This window comes from Triturus cristatus, chromosome 9 (assembly GCF_964204655.1).
Source record: "Triturus cristatus chromosome 9, aTriCri1.1, whole genome shotgun sequence".
Classification (NCBI taxonomy): Eukaryota; Metazoa; Chordata; class Amphibia; order Caudata; family Salamandridae; genus Triturus; species Triturus cristatus.
In genome coordinates, this window is record NC_140592.1 from 5,208,670 (window position 1) to 5,225,611 (window position 16,942).

Sequence of the window (16,942 nt, forward strand, 5' to 3'; positions counted from 1 at the left end):
ACCCCCCACTCTGTGGATAGGCAAGGACCAGTGGCATATGGATGGCCTAGGGCCTGGTCCTGGCCGCGGACCGCTGAGGAGTACCAGTGGGGTAGCCCAGTTGGTCCGCAGAGCTTTTACAGACGGAACACCGTGGGTTCAGAGTGGCGTAGAACCGGAGGGTGTCCATGCCGTTGCGGGCCCGCGTCCATGTTCTATCGCCCAAAGCAGGGAAGCCCATCACGGTGGTGATTGGTCTCCCCTGCGTTTTGGCTGGAAGGGGGTAGTGTTGGACTTGGCCCTTTTGGTAGGTTCACCACCAAAACTTTTTGTAATAATCCTAGCTTTTTCCCTATGTTGTGTAAGGGGTTTTAGGCCTCTAGGCGCTTTTACACTGTGTCCCAGTGGAGAGTGCGTGCGCGCTGTGTATGTCTTTAGTGAGACTGACCTGCCCTCCCATAGGAATGCATGGGGAATGTGTGTGTCCATGGTAGTTCCTGATGTGTGGGGAGTGCAGGGTCGAGTTTGGTATGTGCGAAATCATGAGATTGAATGCTGCGCGATGATGTGTGCGGCGTTACTGTGTCTAGTGTAGAAGTGCCACTTCTAGAAGCTGGCATGTCTGTGTAGTAAATGTGAAGTGACTGTCTGGCTTGTGATTGGCTGGTGTGCCTGCCTCCAAGAGTCAGGGTGGGTCTGCCCCAGTGGTGAGTGGAGAGATCTGCATGTTGATGAGTGGGAGGAGTACACCTGGGACCTGAATAGGGCTGGGCTTTCCCCACACAATGCTGTCTCCGCCCCCTGTGGTGCGACTGATGTCCCTAGCCTGTCCTGTGAATAGGGAGAGGGGCTGAGCAAAACAAAGTGCTCAGGAACCAGTTGCATCTGGTTCGCGCCTTCCCTGTACTTGGGAACAAAGGAAATGTGTATATAAAAAGGGGCTGTGACCCCAAGAAAAATGTTCTTCTTGTGATCCTAACTGGAGGGGGGCCAGCTGCGGCTGCTGGGCGCCAGGAAAGACCACCACTGGGGACTGCCTCCCTGCCTGGAGGGCCCTGTGAGCTGGCCCCTGGGCCCAGCCCTTGCCCCCCTGCCTCCTGAAAGACTTTCCCTGAACTTTGCCGTCCTTGGAGGAGCACTCCATCTTCCATGGCCAAGAAGCGCTTTTATTTTTATTTGCTGAAGAGTGCCTTCGTTGGGAGCAGAAGCGTTGAGCTGCGATAATTTCCGAGGGAATCCCGACGTAGGGATTCCCCTGCTTTGTGCCTTTTTGAGCGGGTGCCCACCCCGCCTTACATGGTGATTTCCTGAGGGAGCCTACCCCTCATTGCCTGCTTCGCGGTGTCTCTTGGCTGTGGGTGCCCACCCCGCATTACGGTGCTCATTGGCGGGTGCCCACTCTGCTTATTTCATTATATGTACCTTTGAACGAAGGCGGGAGCCCACCCCGCACTATGGCCGCCTGGAGGAATTGCCCATCGTAAAAGCGGGTGCCCACCCCGCATTACGGTGCTCGTTGGCGGGTGCCCACCCCGCATTTGTTTCTACCTTCAAACGGGAGCCCACCCCGTATAGAACTCACCGCCGCTGCCCGCGGCAACCCGGAAGTAGAGAGGATCCTGCCCGGATGTGGGCGGGGCTGGCTCCGGACGTACTGTGGATCGCGGGGCTCCCATGCCCTGAGAAGAGCCCCGCAAGTACACCAGCCTGCTAGCAGAGACAGAGGGGGCCCGAAGCACATTGCCGGTGCCTGCCCCCGCCGCCGAGAAGGACGTACTGCCGCCGGAGCCTCCCCCGCAGAGGAGAACCTCCACCCCCCGCTACGAGAGACCGGAGGAGAAGACCAGAGGAGATTCTCCCCCCTCCAGCGAAGAGGCCGGTGAGTGGAGTTTGAGCTAGTCTGTGGTTGGGGGAGGCAGAGGCTGAGCGGTCCCGCAGGGCAGCGTACCGCTCCAACATTGGGGGCATTTGTTTTCCACCCCCTCACCGAGTTGGTGCTCCCTGGAGGCACCGTAGCACCCGTGCTTGCTTGCCCACAGCTGCACCGCGAGAGAGAGCGGGCAGCTGCAATGTGGGGCAGTCATTTTGGATCACCCAAGAGCGGAGTGAGACACACTCCCCCGCCCCCCCTGCGCTTGGGGCACATTGCTTTTTCGCTGCCCCAGAGGCCAGTAGAAGGCCACCGCTTACGCCCTGACATTTTTGAGACATAGGGCACTTGAGCCCCAGTAAGAGGCCAGGTGGCCTGGGGGTCAGTTCAGCAAATTACGCTAAGGTGATGTATGCACCTAATTAGTGTTTTATTATATAGTGTGTGTTCATGCTACTGTGGTTTTTGCCTACTATGATTGTGATCGCATAGTGTGCTCCTAACCTTGACCAGTAGTTACTGGTTGTGCGCTACATTTCTGATTGTTCTACATTTAATGTGCATTGCCTTTATGCTATTTTTATTCCTAACTGTGTCTATGCATAGGAGACTGTTTTCCTAGTATAGGTTATGCTAGTGAGTTCATGGTTCCCTGCGTGATATATGCCTAAGGTGTTTAGGATTGCGTAGGGTGTACTTACCTTTTTACCAGTGGTTACTGGTTGTGCGCTACATTTATTATTTGTTCTACATTTCTACAGTTACAATTGGTGATTTGTGCTAATTCTGACAGTGGTCCATGTGGCCTTGTCTTGTGTAAATAGTCGCCTGTAAATCCTGCCCAGTTCCAGTTGGCACAGTGTAAATTGTGTGAATATTATCTAATGTGTTCTGGTATAATACAAAGGCTATTTTTATATATAAACTTGTGTGGAGTTTCTTCTGTGGTGGGCCTAGGGTCTTGTTGCTGGGTGCGCGCGCACGCTTTACACATTGCCTCCGGGATAAGCCTGACTGCTCGTGCCAAGTTACCAAGGGGGTGAGCAGGGGTTATCTTTGGCGTGTAACTCCCCAGCCCTGACTTAGAGTGTTGGTTTCTGCCTGGCTTCGGCGCAAGCCCTAGCCAACCAGAAATCCCATTTCTAACATTGGTGATCAGCGGTGGGATTAGAACTTGCGTTTGCACAGTACCACAGCGACGACTGGCTGCACTACAAAACTCTGCATTTTAGATAATCACATGTTTGGGGATTATTGGTCTGAGGTTTATTTTTTAATTCTTCTCCTAAGAAGTGCCATTTTTGAATTGTGTACTCTCGCTTCAGCTCAGACACCTAGGTTCCTTGTGTTGCACGTGTCCCTGAGCGTCCTGCCAAAATGGAGTCTGCTTTTAATTTCTGTGGTCTGTTTAGATACAGTATGTATGAGTTGGTTGAGTTTTGTGAGGAAAGAGACATAGCAGTGAGTGTGTCAGACTCCCAGTCAAAACTTAGGGAAAACCTGATCCAATGGCAGAAGGATGAATGGGAACGTGAGCGCAGTGAGGAGGAGAGGGCCCGGGCCGCACGCCAAGAGGGTGGTGGGTCTGAGGGGAGCCCTGAGGAGTCTGAAGAGGAGGAAGACAGTGACAGAACAGGGACGCCAGTAGATAGTGAAGAACCCATAGATAGGGAGTCCCTTGCTGGGTCCAGTGTCAGGGGCAGCGCCCCATCCCTTTTCCTGTACCCAGAGGAGTGGGTAGATAGGAGGGAAGAAAGGGAGCATCAGCTGGCCATGGAAAAGCTCAGGACAGAGCATGCCAAGCTGGAGACCGAGAGGGTCCTAGCGCAGGAGAGGATGGCAGAGGCAGAGAGGGCCTTTGCCAGAGAGAAACTAGCTCTGGAGGGTCAGTTGTCCCCTGAGCGCAGTGGTAGTTGTCTGGATTCCCCAGGGAGGGTAGAGTCCAGTGGTGGCAGCGATATAGAGTCCAGTGCAGGACGTCCCATTCCCAGTTCCCCGAGTATGGTACCTTGTTCCCGAGAGGAGGAGTACAGGTTGAAGTTCAGGGACAGTAAGAAGCAGCTGTCTCACCAGTCGTGGGGGTATTTTGTGGATGATTGTCATGATGCACTGGGGGAGTTGCTGGCGTTTAACCCGGAACAGGATTTGGATGGAGCGCTGAATATGATTACCAAAGAGCAGATGCTCAGTAGTTATTATCCCGGGTTGCGCCAACACCTGTTGAGGTATAACTCCTTTTGTCCTTGGGCCCTGGCAGAAGAAGCAGACCGCTGGGAAAGTGCCCGAAGTTCTGAGGAGGCATGGGCAAGCGAATCCAAAAGTAGTGGCTCAGGTATCTTCTCGTCTTGTATTGGGGAAGAGGTTCAGAGTAGCCCAGCTAGGTCCCAGAGTAGTGAGGGGGGTGTAGGGGTTCACGACCTATCTCAGTGGAGTAGGAGTGAGTGTGTGACTTCGAGTCCCCAGAGGCCCGAAACCCAGTCTCAGAGCCTGGATGGTTTCTTCAGGGAACACCAGGTTGGGGGCCTAGGCTGTCCTGTTAGTCCATTTGAGGAGGATCACCTAGTGTATGGAGAACATGGAGCATCTGTAAGTAGAGCTCCAGTGGTTCTGGTGTCTGGCAGTGCCGCTCCAGTAGGGAGGGTACAGAAGTCCAGTGAGAGGGGTGGCATGGGGCTGTGTTCCCCAGTGGAGGAGCCAGTGGGTCAGGGACCAGCCGGGAGGGCTGAGTCTCCTAGAGGTGACCATGGTGACCACGCGTCTGTCCTGGGGGATCTTCACGCACTGTCAGGTGGACAGGGGACGGGAGATCTGCGCCAGGCAGACTGTCACGCAACATATGAGGCATATGTTACCCTCGGGGGGATGGTGTGTAAGTCCCCAGAAGTCCTGGAGTGCCAGGCAAGTACTCAGCCAAAGGGTTTAGACCCCTGGTTGGGAGGCCAGGTTCAGGATCAGCCTGACCTGGAGGGAAGGACGACTGTAAGCAGTGTCCTGACCGATGTATCTGCTAGAGGCACCACTCCAGTTGGGAGGGTGCCGGACTCTGGAAGGGGGTGCAGAGGGAGGGAGTCCTCGCCTCTGACCCCGGTGCAACCTGAGGGGTTAAACCCTAGGTTGGGAGACCAGTTCTCAGGGAGAGGTCCTGAGCTGGTTGGTGAATTGTGTTACGAGGTCGCCGCTCAGAGGAAGAGAGGACGGAACCCTAGAAGAAGAGGTAGGGGGAGGAGAGCCTCGCCCGTGACTGTTGGTCAGCCTGAGGGTACAGACCCTGGGCCAGAGGATCAGTGGCAGTTTAGAACTGCCCTGATGAGGGGTAGAGTGGAGAATGGTTACTATGTGCCAGGGGTTACTACCCCCCACTCTGTGGATAGGCAAGGACCAGTGGCATATGGATGGCCTAGGGCCTGGTCCTGGCCGCGGACCGCTGAGGAGTACCAGTGGGGTAGCCCAGTTGGTCCGCAGAGCTTTTACAGACGGAACACCGTGGGTTCAGAGTGGCGTAGAACCGGAGGGTGTCCATGCCGTTGCGGGCCCGCGTCCATGTTCTATCGCCCAAAGCAGGGAAGCCCATCACGGTGGTGATTGGTCTCCCCTGCGTTTTGGCTGGAAGGGGGTAGTGTTGGACTTGGCCCTTTTGGTAGGTTCACCACCAAAACTTTTTGTAATAATCCTAGCTTTTTCCCTATGTTGTGTAAGGGGTTTTAGGCCTCTAGGCGCTTTTACACTGTGTCCCAGTGGAGAGTGCGTGCGCGCTGTGTATGTCTTTAGTGAGACTGACCTGCCCTCCCATAGGAATGCATGGGGAATGTGTGTGTCCATGGTAGTTCCTGATGTGTGGGGAGTGCAGGGTCGAGTTTGGTATGTGCGAAATCATGAGATTGAATGCTGCGCGATGATGTGTGCGGCGTTACTGTGTCTAGTGTAGAAGTGCCACTTCTAGAAGCTGGCATGTCTGTGTAGTAAATGTGAAGTGACTGTCTGGCTTGTGATTGGCTGGTGTGCCTGCCTCCAAGAGTCAGGGTGGGTCTGCCCCAGTGGTGAGTGGAGAGATCTGCATGTTGATGAGTGGGAGGAGTACACCTGGGACCTGAATAGGGCTGGGCTTTCCCCACACAATGCTGTCTCCGCCCCCTGTGGTGCGACTGATGTCCCTAGCCTGTCCTGTGAATAGGGAGAGGGGCTGAGCAAAACAAAGTGCTCAGGAACCAGTTGCATCTGGTTCGCGCCTTCCCTGTACTTGGGAACAAAGGAAATGTGTATATAAAAAGGGGCTGTGACCCCAAGAAAAATGTTCTTCTTGTGATCCTAACTGGAGGGGGGCCAGCTGCGGCTGCTGGGCGCCAGGAAAGACCACCACTGGGGACTGCCTCCCTGCCTGGAGGGCCCTGTGAGCTGGCCCCTGGGCCCAGCCCTTGCCCCCCTGCCTCCTGAAAGACTTTCCCTGAACTTTGCCGTCCTTGGAGGAGCACTCCATCTTCCATGGCCAAGAAGCGCTTTTATTTTTATTTGCTGAAGAGCGCCTTCGTTGGGAGCAGAAGCGTTGAGCTGCGATAATTTCCGAGGGAATCCCGACGTAGGGATTCCCCTGCTTTGTGCCTTTTTGAGCGGGTGCCCACCCCGCCTTACATGGTGATTTCCTGAGGGAGCCTACCCCTCATTGCCTGCTTCGCGGTGTCTCTTGGCTGTGGGTGCCCACCCCGCATTACGGTGCTCATTGGCGGGTGCCCACTCTGCTTATTTCATTATATGTACCTTTGAACGAAGGCGGGAGCCCACCCCGCACTATGGCCGCCTGGAGGAATTGCCCATAGTAAAAGCGGGTGCCCACCCCGCATTACGGTGCTCGTTGGCGGGTGCCCACCCCGCATTTGTTTCTACCTTCAAACGGGAGCCCACCCCGTATAGAACTCACCGCCGCTGCCCGCGGCAACCCGGAAGTAGAGAGGATCCTGCCCGGATGTGGGCGGGGCTGGCTCCGGACGTGCTGTGGATCGCGGGGCTCCCATGCCCTGAGGAGAGCCCCGCAAGTACACCAGCCTGCTAGAAGAGACGGAGGGGGCCCGAGGCACATTGCCGTTGCCTGCCCCCGCCGCGAGAAGGACGTACTGCCGCCGGTGCCTCCCCCGCAGAGGATAAGCTCCACCGCCACGCTGCGAGAGACCGGAGGAGAAGACCAGAGGAGATTCTTCCCCCTCCAGCGAAGAGGCCGGTGAGTGGAGCTCGAGATAGTCTGTGGTTGGGGAGGCAGAGGCTGAGCGGTCCCGCAGGGCAGCGGACCGCTCCAACGTTGAGGGCATTTGTTTTCCACCCCCTCACCGAGTTGGTGCTCCCTGGAGGCACCGTAGCACCCGTGCTTGCTTGCCCACAGCTGCACCGCGAGAGAGAGCGGGCAGCTGCAACGTGGGGCAGTCATTTTGGATCACCCAAGAGCGGAGTGAGACACACTCCCCCGCCCCCCCTGCGCTTGGGGCACATTGCTTTTTCGCTGCCCCAGAGGCCAGTAGAAGGCCACCGTTTACGCCCTGACGTTTTTGAGACATAGGGCACTTGAGCCCCAGTAAGAGGCCAGGTGGCCTGGGGGTCAGTTCAGCAAATTACGCTAAGGTGATGTATGCACCTAATTAGTGTTTTATTATATAGTGTGTGTTCATGCTACTGTGGTTTTTGCCTAATGTGATTGTGATCGCATAGTGTGCTCCTAACCTTGACCAGTAGTTACTGGTTGTGCGCTACATTTCTGATTGTTCTACATTTAATGTGCATTACCTTTATGCTATTTTTATTCCTAACTGTGTCTATGCATAGGAGACTGTTTTCCTAGTATAGGTTATGCTAGTGAGTTCATGGTTCCCTGCGTGATATATGCCTAAGGTGTTTAGGATTGCGTAGGGTGTACTTACCTTTTTACCAGTGGTTACTGGTTGTGCGCTACATTTATTATTTGTTCTACATTTCTACAGTTACAATTAGTGATTTGTGCTAATTCTGACAGTGGTCCATGTGGCCCTGTCTTGTGTAAATAGTCCCCTGTAAATCCTGCCCAGCGCCAGTTGGCACAGTGTAAATTGTGTGAATATTATCTAATGTGTTTAGTATAATACAAAGGCTATTTTTATATATAACCTTGTGTGGAGTTTCTTTTGTGGTGGGCCTAGGGTGTTGTTGCTGGGTGCGCGCGCAAACGGTTTACACATTGCCTCCGGGATAAGCATGACTGCTCGTGCCAAGCTACCAAGGGGGTAAGCAGGGGTTATCTTTGGCGTGTAACTCCCCAGCCCTGACTTAGAGTGGTGGTTTCTGCCTGGCTTTGGCGCAAGCCCTAGCCAACCAGAAATCCCATTTCTAACAGGTCCAGAAACGTGTCTGGTGGTGGCAGCTGAAAGCAGCCACTCAGTCTGGACTCTAGTGGTAGGTCGTTTTTTAGGGGGCATCTCTAAGATGCCCTCTATGTGTATTTTTCATTAAATCCCACACTGGCATCAGTGTGGTTTTAATGTGCTAAAGAAGTTTGATACCAAACTTCTCAGTTTTCAGTGTAGCCATTATGGTGCTGTGGAGTTCGTAATGACAAACTCCCAGTACCATGTACTCTTAATAGCAGTACGGCACTTACAATGTCTAAGAATGGACTTAGAGACTGTTGGGGTGCAGGGCTTTTTGCACTTGTACCCTCACTACTGGTATAGGGCACCCAGCTAGAGGGGTGACTGATCTATGCCAGGGCAGTGGGTTGTAGGCATGGCACAATGTGTGCCATATATCAATAATAGGTAATCCGAGCACAGGCATATAAGTCAAAGCAATAATTTAAGTCCAAATATCAGTCTTGATTATGTTCTTCTTCTATTAATTTCAGGCTTGTTTGTCCAGTGTTGTTTTTGCATTTCAGACAAATCTTCACATCACACAAATTGCCAACACGTGTTTCGTCCAACAGACAGTAAGTCATGGACTTCCTCAGGGCAGTATATCAAAATCTTACTCCAGATACAATTTAAGGGAAATATGCCGATGCATACTCACGAGGTCCAGATGGAGGACCGTAACAGTTAGCTTCTGGACTTGTGGCTGACACTGATGACTACTTATTTGCTACTCCATATTATGGATATTTATTCGCATTGATACTAAGAGGAGTTTGATTTATTATGCCAGGACTTTGAAGCAATATTTTTCCCTTAAATTGTTTCTGGAGTAATATTTTGATATACTGCCCTGAGGAAGTCCATGACTTACTGTCTGTTGGACGAAACATGTGTTGGCAATTTGTGTGATGTGAAGATTTGTCTGAAATGCAAAAACAACACTGGACAAACAAGCCTGAAATAAATAGAAGAAGAACATAATCAAGACTGATATTTGGACTTTAATTATTGCTTTGACTTATATGCCTGTGCTCGGATTACCTATTATTGATATATGTTATGGTGGGTTTCCCACATTTACAACGTAAGGTGGTCGTTGTAGGGTATACCAGAAGCAGTGGCATTTCAAGGAGATTTTGTTATTGTGATCTTCACCTCTCTGCGCGGAATTTTCCCAACCACTGGCTAGTTCTTGTTTACACAATATGTGCCATGTTGACTCTTCACTTTGTTCTGCACCAAAACACGCAGCCTGCAAAGGCAGTGTGTGTGTAAAGGTACAGGGCCTATAAGGGTGGCACTGTAAGTGCTGCAGCCCTTAGAGGTCTTCCCTGGTCACAGTGCCCTGGGTACCTGTGGTACTATTTACCAGGGGCTGACCTGTGGCCTGAGATGCCAATTGGGTTTTGTTTTCAGTGCAGGTTTAGGGAAAGAATATAGGCCCTGGCTACCTGATTGGCAGGAGCTCAGGGCACACCCAGTCAAAGCACATCAGCAGTTCAGGAAAAAGTGGGGGCTACCATGCAGAAAGAGAGCAATAGGTATTTTATCTTAACATTTCATTTATGTTTATGGATCAAGTTTTGTTTTAACAAAAATATTATTACATTTTCTTGAAATCTTTATTAAAACAGACGAGACCGCAATTGCCATTCAGCAGCAGTGAGCAGGATAGAATGTAAAGTGGGCCAAAGAATAAAAGTACAGGAGAAACTGTCAATTTTCAGTTGAAACAATTAAGTCATCAGGTGTTTTCAGATGCCTCTCAGCCTGCAAAAACTCAGAAAAAAAAATATTTTACGAGATTGCTTATTTTTTCTCTGCAGTCTTTAGAAAACAAAGTAAGTGTTGGATCTGAAACGGAATCAATGCTACAGTCTCTGCTACCCTTCATCTCTTGTGCCTCAAAATCCTGCCTCTGCCACAGGCCTGAATGTAGTCAGTGTAAAGTTCTTCCCTCTGTGCTTGGCAGCGTATTCAAGCAGAAGAGCGAAGAATTCATAGAGGGGAATCCTCCATAAAGTCGATGTCTCTGAGGTGTCTAGTTACAGGGAAGTAGGAGATTCATATACACATTGGTGCTCACATTCCTGCGATGCTCTTATCTTGAGGCTGTCTCCTTGTCTATAACAGAAGAGTTATACAAATGTACCTGTCACACCTTTCTTTCAGCTCCTCGGTCCACGAGAGCGTCTTCCCACAGTTCATGCTCCGAATCAAGATTGCGTTTGGAGGACGAGCACATCCCAAAGAGCCGGTCTTCGCCACAGCTTGCAGCTCAGCAGGTACACTGGGCGAATCCGCATGCTCCACCCGCACTTCTTTGTGAGGCCTGTTTTTTAGGTCTCGCCTGATTCAGTGCTTGCGCTGATCTGGCCGAGACATTTTGTAAACAGGCTTTTTCAAAGTGCTGCCGTGGCCTAAAGCTACAGTGCACGTGAACGTGCACGCGCGCCCTCCGTAGCACGCGATCGCAATCGCGATCACTTTCGCGGCCGCGTGGCGAAAGCTTGTTATCATCATGACATTATATACAATTACAGACATAATGCACCCGGTGAGGTTGTTTATGTGTAAATGCATGTATAACCTTATTCAATACCAGGGTATGTTATATAAGATTTCGCTCACATGAATGTTAGTAATCTCACTCACATTCTTGCAAGGTAGCGGTTTCACTAATGCAGGCAAACTGATTATGACACCATGACATCGGAACTACTGTTTTCCGTTCCGTTAATTTTTACCTATTAACAGCATACACACGAGATTGTGGCTATTATTTATATCTTTTCTGAGTGCTCAGATACGCTCATTACATATTTTTGTTTCAACCATTTGTGTGTGTTTAAACTCAGATACTTCTTTGGTATAGTTTTAAATACGATATAACTTTATTGAGAGGTCACACATTCCTGAATCTCCCTGTCAGCCCATCCAGACACGTCATTATGTTTTTAAACATCACAATGGAGCATCTCGCTGTGCTGTGTTTAATTATTCCATGGAGCCTTCGGGAACACGTGGTTTGTTTAGACTCGTCTCCTTTACATCTAGACTCTCACGGAGGTATTTAGATACACGTCAGCAGGCTTTGTGCACACCAGGAAGTGTTAGCGCGTGCAGCGCTTTAGAACCACGGATACAGGTCCCTTCAGGAACTTTGGCTGAACAAGTAAGTTCATACGACTTACGTAACACTGCTGAAGCCATGGCATACAGGCTAAATGACAACACCGATGTGCTGGTGTTGTCCAGAACCACGGGTTCACTTTTACCACCTGGTAAGGGAATGCTCCTAGAAAGGCCAGTACTAGCAGACCATCTTTAACATACTATTTAAAGTGACACGGAGGCCAAAAGACATTTCCCTTGGAGTGGCACTCTTAGGAGCCACAGAATGGATTAGTGACAATTGGGGACAAAACGCTGGTGGGGATTGCTACCGTACTTGCCTCGCAAGACATTGATAATGTCTGGAGGGCGGCATCTCCCCCGCCTTTGGTTTCCACGAAACAAGCAATGGACTGGTGTGTCAAACGGGAATTAAGAGTTTCTCGCTCTCACAGGGTTGCCCCAGGGAATACAAAAAGATATGGGGGTAAATGGTTGGCATTACATGGGACGCTCTAAATTGTAATCATCCTGCATTGTACCTGTTGGAAAGGCGTCCGCCGGAAGGGGGTTCGAACACGTCTTACCCACCCCTTTGACCCACCTCTCCCAAGTAAGCCGAACCAGGCGCGCACACCCTGAGCTGCACTGTGAACAGAGGGACACCACACGTATTCTTTGTAGGACGATAAGTTCTTTTATCGATGATTTCAGGGATCTTTATGACCCAAAAGGCAAATAGTACAGCAGTGGCACAACGTACCACAATTCAGTCGTGGGGAATGGGGGTAGCGGGACAGTCTTTCAAGATAGTGTCTCTGCGAAATACCCTGCGGAAGCTCACAATCCTCGAGCTGGAGGGTGTCGTGTCTCTGGGCGATCTCTTATCGAGTCGTCCTCAAGGGGAGCGCCGCGAGTCTCTCAGCAGGCACAGGTGGTCGGAGTTCAGGAGCCGCGATTCCGTCAGCAGGCTCAGATGGTTCAATGCTGGGGGCCGCGAGTCGCTCAGCAGGCCTAGGTGGTTCAGTGTTTGGGAGCCGCGACCTCGTTCGCAGGGCTCAGATGGTTCAATAGCAAGAGGCCGTGAGTCACTCAGCAGGCCCAGGTGACTTCAGCGTTCAGGAGCCGTGACAGCGTCAGCAGGCTCAGATGGTTCCAGGTCTTCCCTGTCCTTGTTCCTCCGGCACCCCTTGTTATACTCCGCTGGTTCTTTGAAGTCCGGAGTGCTCGCAGAGGGGGGACTGGGATGACGGAGGGGGTTCGGCGGGATTTCCTGCCGCTCACTTCTTGGTCTTTTCAGGTGGGTCTGGGAGGGACCCCAGACGCTCGGTAGGGGAGGCGCCTGCTCCCCAGGGGCCTGGTGGCCGATTGAGTCCTCCCGGGGAAGGCGACCCGAGGTGTGACTGGGCTGGCGCCTCTGGGTCTGGCTCGAGGGTTCCCGCTCCCTCGGTTGGGCATGCGTGGTAGGGTGTTGAGTCTGTCAGGTCTCTGGCCGGCCCGTGGATCGGGGGTGGCTGGGGCGGCCGGAGTCGGGGATGTTGGGTCTTGAGGGTGGTTGCAGGTTGGCGGGATGATGGAGAGGGCAACGCCGTGAGGCCGGTCTCACACGCGTCCCCCCCCAGCTGAAAGGCGTGGAGAACTACCCATCCACTGGGGGGTTCTCCTCGCCGAAGCGGAAGAACCGGGACAGGCCGTCGGCGTTGGCATGATCCGTCCCGGGGCGATGTTCGACAGTGAAGTCCATCCCTTGGAGAGAGATGGACCATCGTAGTAGCTTGGGGTTCTCCCCCCTCATCCGCATTAGCCACTGCAAGGGCCGGTGGTCCGTCTGTACTCGAAAATGGGTTCCGAACAAGTAGGGCCGCAGTTTCTTGAGGGCCCAGACTACGGCAAAGGCCTCTCGCTCTATAGTGCTCCAACGCTGCTCTCTCGGCAGCAGCCTTCGGCTGATGAAGGCTATGGGCTGATCAATGCCCTTGTCGTCGAACTGCGAGAGCACGGCCCCGATGCCATGTTCGGATGCATCGGTCTGGACCACGAACTCTCGGGAGTAGTCGGGGGCCTTGAGTACGGGAGCGGTGCACATGGCGGTTTTCAAGGCGTCGAACGCCTGCTGGCACTGGGGGGTCCACTGCACCTTCTGCGGAAGTTTTTTGGAGGTCAACTCTGTGAGGGGCCCTGCGATACTACCATAATTTTTAATGAACCTCCGGTAGTACGCCGTAAGGCCCAGGAAGGCCCGAACCTCTGTCTGCGTGGTGGGGGGCTCCCAGGACTTGATGGCATCGATCTTCGGCTGGAGAGGGGCGACCTGGCCGCTGCCCACCTGATGCCCCAGGTAGACCACGGAGCCTTGTCCGAGCTGGCATTTGCTGGCTTTCACTGTCAGGCCCGCTTGGCGCAGGGCCATTAGTACTTGTCGGAGGTGCTGGAGATGCTCGTGCCATTGAGAGCTGAATACGGCGATGTCGTCAAGGTACGCTGCGCTGAACTCCTCGAGTCCGGCCAGGACCTTGTTCACCAACCGCTGGAACGTGGCTGGGGCGTTTTTCATCCCGAACGGCATGACCCTGAAGCGGTAGTGGCCATCTGGCGTGGAGAAGGCAGAGCGCTCTCTCGCCCCTTCCGTGAGAGCGATCTGCCAGTACCCGCAGGTCAGGTCGAAAGTGCTGAGGAACTGGGCGGCCCCCAGGCGGTCGATGAGCTCGTCGGCTCGGGGAATAGGGTGAGCGTCTGCGCGGGTGACCGCATTGAGCCCCCGATAGTCTACACAGAATCTTAGTTCGGGGGCGACCCCTGGGGAGGCAGCCTTCGGGACCAGAACCACCGGGCTGGCCCAGGGGCTGTCGGAGGGCTCGATGACCCCCAGGTTGAGCATTTTCTGTACCTCGGTCTTGATGCAGGTGCGGACCCGGTCAGGCACCCGGTAGGCTCTGTGTCTCACAGGCGGGCAGTCGCCGGTGTCTACGTCGTGGACACACCAGTCGGTCACCCTTGGAATGAGGGAGAAAAGGTCTGCGAATTGTCCGAGCAGCTGGCGGCAGTCGTCGGCCTGCTGGGGAGTGAGGGTGTCCGACAGTTTCACACCCTCCACGGAACCGTCCAGTTCTTTTGTGTACAGGAGATCAGGCAGGGGTTCCGTGTCCTCTTCTGCCCCCTCATCGGTGGCCAGTAGCAAACTCAGTTCTGTCCTTACGAAGTGGGGCTTGAGACGGTTTACGTGGAGGACCCGGAGGGGGTTCCGTGGGGATTGTACGTCGACCAGATACGTGACCTTGCTCTTCCGTTCGACCACCTTGAATGGACCAGTCCATTTGTCTTGTAGGGCGCAGGGTCTCACCGGAGCCATGACCCAAACCTGCTGGCCCGGCTGGAACTCGACCAAGGTTGCGTTCTGGTCATACCAGCGCTTCATTTCTTCTTGGCTGGCCTCGAGGTTAGCCTCTGCAAGTTCCCTAAACTTCCTCGTCTGGTTGCGGAGCGGCAGGATGTAGCGGAACACATCTGGGGGTGTTCCCCGAGGGCTTGTCTCCCAGCCCTCCTTGACCAGGCTTAGGGGCCCCCGAACGGGATGTCCGTACAGCAGTTCGAAGGGGCTGAACCCCAGAGACTTTTGGGGAACCTCCCGGTACGCGAACAGGAGGCAAGGGAGGAGGACGTCCCATTTCCGGCGCAGGGGCTCTTCGAGGCCCAGGATCATTCCCTTCAGAGTTCGGTTGAAGCGTTCCACCAGGCCGTTGCCCTGGGGGTGGTAGGGGGTCGTGAATTTATACGTGACTCCGCACTGCTGCCACAGGGACTTCATGTAGCGGGATATAAAGTTCGTGCCGCGATCACTCACAACCTCGCGGGGAAATCCGACCCGGGAGAAGATCCCCATGAGAGCCCGGCCCACCACGGGAGCCGTCACGGTGCGGAGGGGGATGGCCTCGGGGTAGCGGGTGGCATGGTCCACCAGGACGAGGATGAATCTGTGGCCCTGGGCGGTCTTCGGATCCAGGGGTCCCACGATGTCGATGCCGACCCGCTCGAACGGGGTACTTACAACGGGGAACGGTTGTAAGGGAGCTTTGCGTTTTCCGCCACTCTTCCCACTGCCCTGGCACGTGAGGCAGGACTTGCAGTGTGTTTCTACATTCGCTCGCATCTTGGGCCAATAGAAGTGGGTCACCAATCGCTGGTAGGTCTTGTCTTGGCCTAAGTGTCCTGCCAAGGGTACATCGTGGGCCAGGCCCAGGAGGAGGCTCCGGAACCGCAGGGGTACCACCAGTACTCGTGCTGCGCCTAGCTCGGCGGACTTTTGCTCGCTGTAGAGGAGGCCATTGTCCCAATAAACCCAATGGGTTCCGGTTTGATCACCGGCGACCTGGGCTTCGGCTTGTTGTCTAAGTCCCTCGAGGGAGGGGCAAGTGGTCTGTTCCTGGCAGAACTCTTCACGGGAGGGCCCCCCTTCGCAGTGCCACTGGGCCAACTCGGGCAGTTCTTCGGGTTCCATCGGGGCCTCTGGGGCGGAAGGTTCCGGTCCTTCCCCTGGGTTAGTGTCTCCTACTTCCTCGGAAGGAGGGTTGTCTGCTTCTGGTAGGGGGTCCCTGTTCTCGGGGAGAGTGTTCGGTAAGAGGGCTTCACCGCCCTTGGAGGGGGCCACTCGTGCGGTCATGGAGCGCGTGGTGGCGCAGACCCACTCCGGTAGGCCCATCATCTCTAGGTGGGCTCTTCGTTCCACCTGCCCCCACGGGGAATTTTCCAGGTCGTTGCCCAGGAGGCAGTCTACGGGCTGCGAGGTCCGGACCGCTACCTTCAGTTCTCCGGAGACCCCTCCCCACTCGAAGGGCACCAGGGCCATCTGGCAGAGGCTCTCAGAATTGTCGGAGGATACGACCGGACAGAGGGCCCCGGCTAGGATCTGGTCTTCGGCAATTAGGCTGCGGTGGACCGCGGTGACACTCGCCCCGGTGTCGCGGAGGCCCTCGACTCGGTGGCCGTTGATAGTCACCTGCTGTCGGTATTTCTCTGTGTTGGCGGGCAAGGGTGTCCCGGGGACCATTTCTCGATCCCCAAGGGAGACCAGGGCCATGGCCGCCGGTTCCCATTCCTCTGGGTCTTCCATTTCTTCCCCCAGAGCCACGGAGGCCATCTGCCGGGTCGTGGGGTTGGTCGTTGTGGTTCGCTGATACTGGGGACACTGGGGGTCATTGGCGTAGTGTCCGGACTGCTGGCAGCGGAAGCAGGTGATCCTAGCTCATGGACCTGGTCGTCCTGGGGCTCCGGTGCTGGCTGGAGACTGGGCCGAACCCGCCGTTGGTGGGCTGCTGGGGGGGCTGGTGGAGGACCCCCCGGCAAAGTCTCTTGGTCGGCCGTGGTTCCCTCCGCCCCTCTGGCGGGGGGGACCCTGACTGTTGCGGCCGTAGTCCCCCACGGGGCCCCGGGTGGCCCGGGTGTTCACCCAACGATCAGCCTCAGCGGCCAGCTTCCGAGGGTCGGTGAGTTTACTGTCTAGGAGATGCTGGCGCAGTTCTATAAAGCAATTGGCCGCTAAATGTTCCCAGGCGATCAGATCGAACAGTTCTTCGAAGGTGGAGACCTTGCTGCCCTTGATCCACCCGTCCAGAGCTCG

At 54.4% G+C, this 16,942-nt stretch overlaps 1 protein-coding gene across 3 annotated transcripts in view; it reads left to right on the forward strand.

The window, feature by feature from the left end:
* Window positions 1-16,942, forward strand: part of NEK4 (NIMA related kinase 4) — a 532,367-nt gene that overhangs the window by 343,467 nt on the left and 171,958 nt on the right. For all 3 annotated transcript variants that reach the window (XM_085624188.1, XM_085624190.1, XM_085624189.1), the window contains one exon: window positions 10,387-10,499. In XM_085624188.1, coding sequence (XP_085480314.1) covers window positions 10,387-10,499 — 113 coding nt within the window. The remainder of the gene's footprint in view (window positions 1-10,386; window positions 10,500-16,942) is intronic.